This window comes from Rhea americana, unplaced genomic scaffold, assembly GCF_003343005.1.
Source record: "Rhea americana isolate MKP2758 unplaced genomic scaffold, rheAme1 scaffold_18, whole genome shotgun sequence".
Lineage (NCBI taxonomy): Eukaryota > Metazoa > Chordata > Aves > Rheiformes > Rheidae > Rhea > Rhea americana.
In genome coordinates this window covers 1634651-1647106 of record NW_028185927.1, presented here as the reverse complement: position 1 = coordinate 1647106, position 12456 = coordinate 1634651, and the positions used below count along the sequence as shown (strand labels likewise).

The 12456-nt window shown below is 34.4% G+C and overlaps 1 protein-coding gene across 1 annotated transcript in view; it reads left to right on the top strand.

Annotated features, from left to right (window-relative positions):
• Nucleotides 1-12456, top strand: part of NOVA1 (NOVA alternative splicing regulator 1) — a 150648-nt gene that overhangs the window by 109029 nt on the left and 29163 nt on the right. The window contains exons 3-4 of the mRNA XM_085301810.1: nt 1913-2079; nt 11918-11989. Coding sequence (XP_085157936.1) covers nt 1913-2079; nt 11918-11989 — 239 coding nt within the window. The remainder of the gene's footprint in view (nt 1-1912; nt 2080-11917; nt 11990-12456) is intronic.

Here is a 12456-nt window from a genome sequence, read left to right as displayed (position 1 = left end):
GTTGGATACATACAGAATATGTAAATATATTATACATTTAATTTCAAAACAATTTTATTTAGATCTCTAGCTTGTCCTCTTTTGTTCCTTTGCAGGACAAAAGTGGAAGGAAAACATCCCCTTCCAAGTTTCTTTCTTCATAAACTCCCATTCAACCACATCCTTCAGGTCAAAACCGATTTTGTGGGATGTGTGTAAGCGGTTTAGTATATGGCATTAGAGAGTGAAGAAATGTGTGTGGTTTGTTTCAGTGCAGTGTCATATTTCTGTCCTTAAGACTGAGACTTATTTTTTTTTAAGATACACATACATGTATTTGCTATGCAGTAAAGCTATACAAAAGCACCTAAAAACGGTCCTAATCACAAGTAGAAAGTAAATGCAGTCTTTTCTACCTTTCCTCAGGGGAAAAATTGCAGTTCTCTTTGGCCATCCTGTAAATGTTTAAAATGAAGAAATCCAACAAATAAGAGCTGGTGGATTTTTTAACACAGAGCTCTATTTCAGTTTGGAAAAGGATTATGCGCCAGTGTAGGCTTTATCTAAGCCTTTCTAGAGGATTGAAATATAAGCTATGATAATTATTTAATGTTAGGTAGTAATGTGCAAAGAATTCCAAATTCTGGGAGGCAGGATGCAAAAGATAAAATAAACCACCTGGCACATCTGAGTGGTTTCTGCAGGCCACAGGGTTACACAAGTCACTACAGGAGTCAGTWAGATTAACGCCGAGAGTGATGTAAGGGAAAGGGAGCAGCAACCGAGGTGCAAAAAAAGATGATKTTTCGGACTAGAGAGGAAAATTGGACAAAGTGATGTTCAGCAGAGTAGAACAGTGCGAGCTGAAAGCCAGGTCAGAYTGAAATGACGTGGAAACAGAGAATTACACCTTGCTGCAGATGCTGGCAGTGAGGTTTAAGGACTGTTTTTCTTAAGCGTCTGTCCTATGTGCACAGTAACTCACTTCAGGGAGATGTGTCTGTCCCCTCYGCCTTTTCGTGGCCACCAAAGGCCTGATATTCTTATACATAAATATCTGTTTAGCCTATCGTATATAGTTTATTAATATTTTTTCCGTGACTTTAGAATATCAATAACTAGTCATGTGGAGTCTGGACCTCCTACACGAGCAATATTCAGCATAACTAGTCAAACAGAAGTTCTTGAAACATAACTTGTGGAATAGTGGCTGCTTACACGGTACAGGCTTTCAAAGGTTTCAGCTGCTAAATCATGTTTAAGACAGCTTAACTGTATTAATCGTACCTTTATATATTCAGTAAATAATTACAGTTATTACACGGGGGTGTAAGATGCGAATGGTATAAAAGRCAAACTGGATACTCGAGTATATGAGAGCAATTGGCCGTGAAAGGTCTTGCCATAACAATTTGCAGCTGTATTAAGAAATGGTTTAATAATGTCTACGCTAAATCARTGTGTTTGCAATAGAGTGTTCGTTACAAAAGCTGATGTCGTGTTCCTCTGTAATACTGGCTATTATGTTCATCCTTGAGTTAACTAAAAGTTACGTAACATTTTAAAATAATCTAGAACTAGACCAAAATAATAGAAAAGACATGTATTCACTACAGACTTCTCATGTTTGCTTATTTCCAAACAGTAACGTGTCCTTTTAACTTTTTCTCATTTATGCTTTGTATATGTGGTCTTGGACTCAGATAGGACTAGAGAGTTACATGTGTACGAGATATAAATAAAAAGAAGTTATGTAAACCGACTTCAGACCATCRGCGTATCGCCTTTTGGCAATCTCTTTTGTTTGTATGCTTGTCGAGGTATGGCTCGTTGGTGTTGGAAGATGGTTTTGGAGCGCCGCCTTTATTAATGCAGGCAGTTTGTGAGATCCTGAAGAATCCATCCTGTTCAGATCAACTTTTGGCTTTTGCAGGTACCACAGAGCGGGTGTGTCTGATCCAGGGAACAGTCGAAGCGCTAAATGCGGTTCATGGCTTCATTGCAGAAAAGATTCGGGAAATGCCTCAAAATGTGGCCAAGACAGAGCCCGTCAGCATCCTACAGCCTCAGACCACTGTTAATCCAGACCGCATCAAACAAGTGAGTTTTTGTTTGGGAATAAAGAGTCWCATCAGCTCCTTAAAATTAACTTCTTTTTTAAGAAGCCTTAAAATTTCAAGGCTGCAAGGGGTCAACATAACATGTTCTTTAAGAAGATGTTATTTTATGTTTTAGTAATTTGCTGGTCCTCTTTTTCCTTATACTTTTGTGTTCCATGTTTCTTAGCAGTTCTTTTAGACTGTGTTTTATAAATTCCCGTGCCACACTAATGTGTTTTCTTTATAAGCTCGCTTTTTTTTTCTGTCTCAGAGAATACATTTGTAGGTTTTAGTTAGAAAGGATCATTGAATTTTAAACTTAAAATATGAACCTCTCTGTAAATCTTTTGAGTTATTAAAAAGCAAGGAATTAACTGAATGTGTTTCCTACTCTTATGTGTATAAAATAAAAACAAAAATGTTAATTGTTCTTTAGCTCCTATAACACATGCTTTAAAAGCTATATGTCAGAATTTGAAAACACGAAGATAACTTACTTGGAATGTTTTCTGTTATTTCATTTTATGCTCTTTTTGGCATCCTTTTGCCTATGTTTTATATTGACTTCCTTTAAAATCTGTAGATGATGCAAAATATATTCACAAGGTATCATGGTCTAATATTTTCTCTAGCTCATTAAATTTTCCCAAACAATTTTAATTTGAAAAAAGGGTATACTGTAAGGAGAATGTGAAATACGTCACATAGGATTTTAAATAAATCATTTGTCATTTTATTGAATAAGGAAATACGAAGACAGAAATGAATGAACAGTAGTGGAATTTTACCTTGTCTCTCCTATCCTATATAGGATAGATTTTAGTTTCTCTCCTGCCCCATATAGGATAAAGTTGTGTAGTGCTTCTCAGCTAGCGAGGTTCAGTGTCCTATAAAGTAATTTGATAACTGCATGCAATTATTTTGTTTTGTGTATAATGACATATGCAGAATGCTTATGTGATGGTATAGTCGAACAGGATGAGTTGGGAGTGATCACACTGTTTTAGATGGGTGAAACTGCATACGCCATTGCATATGATATCTAATAATTAGTAGTAGTTTATATATTCTGTATATGCTATACTTCTCCACAAAAAAAATCTGTATGTAATTTGTAAGAAATTACTTAAAAGCCCCAATTCTATAGGATTCTTTTCTTCGTTATTAGATATGAAAATGAGTATGTCTGAGAGGTAGAGAGAAAAAGCTGGAGAAAAGATCTGTATCCTAAATGGCTTTTCTGCATGTAAAATATTAGATTTATGCCAATATTTCTTAACCCAATGGGAAATGAGTGTTCTTTATTACAGTGGAAAGTTTTTTTTCCCCCTTTGCAATGAAATGAAACTAATTTTTAGCTTAGTAAATTCATGAAAAATTAGATTACAGGCCTGTTAAGGCTGACATGCTTAAATATTTCCTGTCTTATATCTCAAGCTGATACATTTTTTCCACGTGGGAACTGAGAAAGAAATATTTCTCTAGAAAATTTATTAATTTATTAAATTTCTAGGGGCTTTTTCTGGTTTTGTTTTTTTGTAATGCAACTCCCTGTTTAAAATATTAAATCAAATCCTGAAGGGATGGATTAGTGAACAGAGCTGCTGYTATCGAAGTTAAGACACAGGCTAAATACAATATATCACTTTTAAGACCACAATATATTGACTGGTTCTGCATTTTAGAATTTAAAGATGTTACCTGTGTACAGACAGGTGCATAATATGACTGTGAATATAGAGAGATGTGCATATGTTGGACAGTTTTAACCAAAATGAATTGTTTCACTTCTATTTAATGAAATGACATCTTTTCATGATAATTTCCTACACTATATGTATTGACTCCTGAAATCTAAAATCCGTTATTTTCACCAAGATGTGAAATTGTTAGCTTAATTCTAAGAGTTTGCAGTGAAGTAATCGATCCTCTAATGTCAGGATATCCTTTGTCTAATAGATAAAATACCTCTATTTAAGAAACATAAAGGATAATATGTTATAACAGGTAATTGTGACATAGAACTTTTTTTTGTTTTAAAAGAAGATAGGTCACAACTTTATCAAATTTGTCAGAGTAATGTATAATACAAGGCATTATAAATTTGTGAAAAATAAGCCTTGTGAATTACAATTTCTTTTTGTACAAACTTTTATATGATTCTTACTGTCTTTGAATATTACCCAAGAACTTTATCACCACAAGTCATACTTTGAACACTGAAGAAAGAAGAYTTAATATTTGAGATTGAGAGTAGATTTGAAATAATAAACATATCTGTAAATTTTGCCTTCATTAGGCACCTTCWGGAGATTTCTAGCGGCTTTTTAGCAGTGGCTACTGAAATAAAGGGCCTGTGAATGAAGATTGCTGTAGGTGAAGCCTTGCAATGCTATTCCCCTCTATATGGCTGTCCATCTYTCATTTCTCTTTTGTCATTTCTCTGCCCTGGTCTTCTTACGGGTGCTCCCGTCAGAGGAGCATCCTTCCCAAGAAAGGAAGTATCTTTTGGCTGCAGTTTCAGTTTACAAAGTCTGTAGGTAAAACTTCCATTGATCGCTTGAATTTCCAAGTGATCTTCCAACATGGTCAGGAAAAGYATGAGTATACACGGAGGCTGTCTGGCCTGGCGTTTCTCCTTRCTAATGAAGTCACTGTCCAAACATTCTGATGGTTTCCCTAACTTCAGCTTTTTCAGCCTCAGAGGATTCACAGGCAAGTTTATCTGGTTCGTTTTAAGCCTTCTCCACTACATTTTTKCAGATTTCCTGATCCTGCAGACTTAACCTGGAGATACCAGGTAGCTGTGTCCTTCCTCCGAACAGATCTGATAGATACTAATTGCCAGCTGTTTGCATCTTTTACCTGTAGGTAACGCAGGACAATCTCTTTGTAGATGCCAGCCATCTGCTGTTTCCGTGTATCGTTTGGCAATAACCAAGAGATTCCTGTTCCCTTCTACTTTCTAGAAACTGCTCTGAGCGCCTAATCTCCCTTTTCTCTCTTTATTAGTCAAAGTGTCACTCCAGCTTTATCAGACCACATTGTAACCCAGGGGGATAGAGTACAGTTTTCATAAAGAGGTCAGAGCCTGAGATGTTTTGAGTAGCTTGGCTTTGTAGTTAGCTTCATATGTTACCTCARAAATTCATAGCAGCTGTTGCAAACAAAATGGGAAGAGGCTCCATAATGTGCTCTTATCACATCACCTTCTTTGGGAAGTTTTGCAGCTTCTTTATATGCTAACTGAATTTTCCTTCCAGCTTTTGCAGTTCTTTATAGGTAGCAGGAGCTGGAGCAGGTGATCGGGTAAGCACATGGGACCACAGCGAGCCGCCGCAGGACGGTGTGTTACGTAGAGGGAGCGGGGGCCGATCCTACAGCTGTCCCTGCTCTGAGCAGGAGCTTCCACTGACTGAACTACCGAGGCCCCTTTCAGTCCGGTTCATCCTATGACTTGTGAAACGTTTGGCTAGCAAAGGATATGCAAGGGTTTCAGGGTTTCTTCTTTGGAAATCCAGAGTACAGCTTTCCTATACAGAACTCTTAATTWATACTTTTAGTGGAAGCAGATTCATTTCAGCCTTTTCATCGTATAAGTAACCTCTTGTGGTTTTTAAATTTACACTTTCGATCCATTTGTCCATCATGGTCTCTGAGACGATATTCAAAATGTGGAAAACTGAATATCTGTATTCAGATTTTTAAATTCATATTTTTGTCGTGAAAACRACACTCTCTTACTTCAGAAAACTCAGAATTCAGAATTTAATTCAGAAAAAAAATYGACACATCCATCAATTTTAAATAAAAGATGGTTTTACTTTGAAGTGCTTAAAATAAAACCTGACTTCAAGAATACAGATTTGAAAATATTGGCTTAAGTAGAGGAATTTTTTTGAAGTATGAGATATGAGTTTAATTTAAACTGTTTTCAAATCAGTTGTATTCTAAAACTTTTAGATCAATATTTAAATCAATATTTTGACAGAATACGGGGACTTAGTAGACTTCATTGATTTCTTAAAATGCCTTTCCCCTCAATTAGCCTTTCTTCTTTTTAGCAACTATTTAACCCAACAGTCTGTCACCCAGGGCAACCTTATAAAATCCAAATGTGAAAAAATATCTCTAGATTTTTCATTTGAGGTAAATGATAAACATAAGCAGTTTGCAGATCACTGCCTCTTCCTCTGGACAACAGTTTCTCGTAAACTTCGCTCAGGTTTGAGTATGTTTGAAGAACATCACCCGTTACCATGCTTCAGTTAATAAGATGATGCCCAGTTTATAAGTTGTTTACAAGTTGTCAGGACAAGCAAAAATGAGAAATAAAATGTGCCATCCTCTACTAGAGCAAATATTAGGACGGTTCTTTATACTAGATCCCACAGCAAAAGTATTCTATAAAAAGAAAGCTTACTGTRGTTTATCCCTCAAGTGCCCTTGACTTAATTCTGGTGCCAGATCACTGTCCTACTTTCATTTTCTTTTTAATTTCAACAGTGCTGGATATAATCTTGATGTGTATGTGAAACTACACTTTATGAACCTYAGTTAATTAACTCTTTATAGGTGATGATTAACTCTTCATTGTAAGCGCTCCAACAGTAAAATGAGAAGATTGTGTTGAGGCATAAACAGCACCATTCAACATGGCAGAAATTTTGGACAGTGCTCTGATGCTTAAGGCAATCCTAAAGCTCTCTCAGGGCTTCTTGTGCCATTGTAGTTTTAGTTCTGCTTTTCCAGACCCCAAAGTAGCCTAAAATCAAAAGGTGATTTTTCTTCTGCTCTAGGCCTCAGGGTGTTTTGACCCATATCTTAGAATCTTTTAATATGTTTTATATATGCCAATCGCCCGTGTCTGCTTGYGAACTTGAGTCTTCTGGTATTTCTGCAGAAGACCTCCAGATCATGTAGTTGTTCTCTCTTACTGKGACGAGTTTTGAGGAAAGGGAAGGTCATGATTCTTCTTTGCCCATTTAACCRCAATCTTCATCCTAAGCCATTTCCTCCATCCAGAGTTGCTCTAAGATCCATGTGGCAGATGCTGACTCGCTTTATGCTGCCTGCCTCTTCCTGTCCCCAGACAAAACACAAGATAATCTTTCTTTTACATCATTACCAATTTTTCTGTCTCAAGGACAAGACCTCAAGAGTACATAAACACGTATAAATTACCTCTAAAAACACCTAAAATAAGTGTTCTGTCTACGTATGCTGACTCTCTTACTCTTTCTCTCTTGACTTATGCCTTATATAGTCTTTTTTATAAAAGACAAATGAAAATGGAACAGACTATGAAATATCATTAAAATGYCAGTATTTCCTGTTTCTTTACAGAAGTGAAAAGGTAGCAAGCAAGGTTAGACCCAGGGAGTCATCAAAGTAGCATTTTTACAATCTAGGCTGTAATTAAATTAGTAATCCTTAATTATTTTTTTCAACATATATTTTCAAGATACAGTATATATTTTTGTAGCCATTACTGARATAAGATTCGTATGCCTGTAGGTTAAAAGAGTTCACAGCAGACGGAAAAGAAGACTGTGTTTGGCAAAGCCAGCAGGCTGTTTAAAGAAGCCCATTTCTGGCATTGGTCAAAGTCTAGTTGTTCAGCTCTATGGGATCTTGCAGAGCTCTCTGTTTCTATCTCGGTTTAGCTGCTGAAGGTATTCAACTATTTCAATACTATAGTGTTTAAAAARACTCCACTCTTGCTGGAAATGTATAAAAATATTGGCATAAGCAAATTATTATCATCACTTTAATTTCCGTAATTTAAAAGRACCAATATTAATATGCAAGACTGAAATTCATATTAGCTAATAATAATAATAATAACARTAATAATAATAAATACATGAGTAACCAAGATTTCCAGTACATGGCAAGCCCTGTAGAGGGAAACTAGAAAGTGGTATACATATGCAATTTCACCTTCACATTTGAATGTCCTCCTTCATAATGCTTTCATCTCTCCACCACATTTTTAAATGGTATTTCATTTTTTTTCTGCCTTTTCTTTTTGCCCTTCTATATGTTAAATATACCAACAGGTACTGAGAATTAGATTAATACGAAAAACTGACTCAGTACTATTTATTTGTTTCAGCAATATTTATTATCTAGCATATAAGTATTTAATTTTTTTAGTACAGGTTTAAGGGAGGGACTTCTGTCATTTTTATAAAGATCTGCACTAGATGATCCGTGAAGTCATAGGAAAGAGGTCTCAGAAAACCTTCTGGAACACTGCGCAGAGGGAGGATATGTATTCTGTGCAGCTGTGATATGCCTCTCTCTTCATTCTGGTACTCCAGAAATACGAAGTGTCATGCTTTGGCCATCTCTSTGCACACTGTAGCGTGTTGTGCGGCCTGAGAACAGTCTCTCACAGTATAATAAATTCTTTGTGAACAAGACGAGGAAGAAGTATTTTCTTGGACTTTCAGAAAATACTATAGCTCAAATATGGCATAAACCAAATCTTACTTCTAACAAATAAGCTCATTCTTATTATTTAAAATATGTTTTCCCAAACATCTGTCCTAGAAGCTTAAAAGAGAAAAGAAAAAAGAACACCGTTACCTTGTAAACAGGGTTTTCCATTCACTTGCTCATAAATTATAGAAAAGGAAATAATATTGAGAACAGAGAGAAGGCCAGCTTCACCTTAGCTTGGGCTCTGTTWTTCAAGGTAGAGCTTTTTAACAAAAAATTTAGAGGTTTTAAAATGGTGTAGTGTAGGAATTCTGACTGGCCTTTTCTGTAGCTAGGCAACCTATAATTTCTGGAAAGCTTCAATTATAGTATGAATGTTTCAATCTGGAAAATTAAAAACCTGTAATATGAACTCATCTTACAATTTCCAACCACTTTATAGTCTCATTCGCAGAAGCCTAAAAACAACTAAATTCAAGTGCTTACCTAATGCAATACATTCACTAAATTTTGAAGATTATTGTACACTGTGTAATAAATAAGAATTATTGAGATCTGTTACACTTTCTTTAAGAAGTAATTTTGCCTATAAATTCTTACAAAGCAATTCAGCATGTATCAATAAATTGCTTACCAGTCAAAGGAAAATCAAAACAAAATCCAAATGCCTGGGTTTTTTATATATTTCTGAGAAATAAGTTTTGGTATTTTACTGTTGAAGAAATAAATTAGTAACTCATATTTAACATGTCTGGAGATTTATATGGAAGCTTGAGAAGGAGTTTTTATATATGTACAAGTGATCACTTCTTCATGAAGCAGCTGAGCAGAATATACCCTGAAAAACAGTTAATGAGTAGTACATAGCTAGATCTCTCAGGGTCAGTCTTTCTTCCAGTAGTCCCAGCAGTACAGAATTGAGCATTTTGAAATGAAAAATGTTTGACAAAAATGGAGATTGCATAAATAAGAAAACCTAAGACTCTGAGAGTTTCTTTGTTTTTCCTATTTAGTAAAAAGAAAAARTTACATTAGCAAACAAAAGAAAAAAGTCTTGAGCCTCAGACACAGATACTTTGATATGTAAAAGAATTTATTAATTTCAGTATTTTGTCACTGRTATGTCTATTTGGGATAAAAGGTGTATGCCCATACTTGATTCTTGTTCATTAATACAATTGTTTTGTCTTAAAATGTTTTTATCTTTCTTTTCTATTGTATCTTAAGCAAGCTTTTGCTAAAATGAAATAGTGAAATGCTTCTACATGAGGGATGTTATAGTTCAATAGTCACCTGGAATTAATATTTCATCACAGCYATACATTTTTCTGCTCTAGGACGTTTAATGTTAAATAAAAAACTGTTACACGTTCCAACTGCTTATATTASTTGTGTTATCAGTGAATAGGTGATTCTTCAGTGCTGAAATGTTCTACATATTTACATATAAAACCAGCAGTTAGACTTAGTAAGACCAGTGAAGAAAGTTCTGTTTAGCAACCTATTTTTACCTTTAATTAATTAGCATAACATAGCAAACCAACAGACCCCAAATTAGCAATGATGTTGATCAGACAACCCCTCAGATGCCTGAAATATTTTAGTCCAAATATATTTTCTGAGTTTTTTCTGGAGAATCTTAAAAAAATCTGTACTATAGATTTTTACTGTATCTGTATATATTTTATACGTTATCTGTACTATAGGGGAATCTGCCTTTTTTTAAGTAGTTGCAGTCACTGCCAAATGAACCCAATGAACAATTCTTTTTCATRGCTGCTCACCAACAGCATTTTACCAAGCTGCATGATATTTTCTAATGCCCTTAACCTGGCAGTATTTTTTACTTGCACTTCTTGAAGGAATCCCAGTTAATGCCTAAAAACTGCATTATTGATTATTATATATGATTAGTCTTTTTTTTTCCAACAATGTGAGATGCAAATTGAAAACATGAAAGAAGGATCTGTTTCTTATGATTTTTTTCTATTTTGGCTCTTTGTTTATGTACAAACTATGAAAAAAATGATTTTCGTATTGCTTAACATAGAGCTTAAATATTTGTGTGTGCATATGTACAAGCCCATATTTTACCAATACAGGTAGCTTTGTGCATTCGCATTGTCCCAGCTTTCTCATATGCATCAAGAGTTTTAGTGCAAAAGTATGTATAACTATTTTAAAATGTGGGCTTTGCCTTTTAGGTCTGTCAATGATTGTAAGTAATAGAACTGCAAAAAGTGTGAAATTCTGCTTCCTTTTTTCTAAATAGTTTTGGTTAGTAATTATATGACCGCATGATACATCATATTGTATAGCATTTAGTATCTTATTTCTTAAAGTAAAAGTAGTGTAATATTTTATATTACTGATATTTTACAAAGATGTCAAAAACCATGCTTTGAATGAGTATTGTATGTTATGTTTTGAAAATTGAAATCTGACATTTCCACTACTTTATAAAGGGAAAAGAAGAGTTATTCTGTTAGGAGCTAATCTTTAAAAAAAAGTTATGTGTATATAAAAATTCTAAACAGAGCAGTGCTTTTTGATGTGTTCAAGAATTAATGTTAAGCATATGTATATTATTTAGAAAACCTGATCAATAAATATGACTCTTAATTCCTTTTTGTGTTTATTTTGAACACAGGCTGATGATATTTTATTAACCTTTGCCCAATTAAAAATCATGATTTTTTTTAACACTAATTATAAATATATTGTAGCAATTTGTTGTGAAGGTTTTAGTTGCATGTTCATGCATCAYGAGATTGATGTTTACATTTTTCCATGTGCCTCTTGATTAAAAAAAAAAACAATGAATATATTAACAGGTAATTTATTGCTAAAAACTCAGTAGCTTCTGTTACTGTTCTAACATATGGAACACGAAATTATTATGGAATCATTTTGCTGGCTATAGTGTGTGCTATAGAATGGTGCATAATAAGGTGCCAAAGTAAATCTCACTATCTGCTTTCAGACGTCGGCCCTGTTTGTTTATATACTGATAAGTGTTTTTATTGTGCTCATTGAACTTGCTGGAATTGGTGTTTACTATAGTCTTCGTTTTCCCCAAGAGAAGGAGAGAGGAAAGAATATATTCCTCATGTGGTCAGCATACTTTTTAGTATTTATGTGAGTTCACCATCTTGATTTCAAGTCATGAATTTGTTTTTACATGCATAAGCATGCATATTTACATGCATTATTTATCCAGTTGACCTTAAATTCCATTAAGTTCTAATGAGTAGGAGAAAGATTTTGTCTTAGGCATTTTTTATTTATTTTAATTTTTCTAGTTACGTTACTTTTGTTGGTTTATTTATTTTTTAACTGTTCAGTCTAAGGCTTGTAAAGGTTGATTTGCTCCTGAACTGCTTTGTTCCCAGACATTGCCATCTTCCCCAACTACCACCAAGTCCTCTCCATCTGATCCCATGACCACCTCCAGAGCCAATCAGGTACAGTATCATCCTACCATCTACACCATACTTTTCACGGGTGACAGCTTGCAAACTGGAGAAAAAGATATGGTGGGTTAAGGATTTATTCGTTCATTCACATATATACACCCATAATCATAGATATCTAACACTTGTTGGAATTTGGTAAAKTGAACGGAAAACATTTTTCTTCTTTTTGTTTATTTTCTTGTCTTCTGTAAATCTCTGATGAAAGCAAAATGTCATGTAAAATAGTCGTTTTCATTTATTTTAAAAATTTGATTAATAAATAGTAAGGGTGCATACTGCTGTGCTTGTGAATAGAGTATCTCTCAGTGTATGTATGTTTATGTATATATGCACACACGTATTTACTTCCTGGAACATTTACAAATTAAGTGGAATTACCCCTAAAACCATGCTTAATTAGCTGATATCCTGCTAGGAATGCTGTATATACTTTTTTCTTTTTTTTTTCTTTCTTT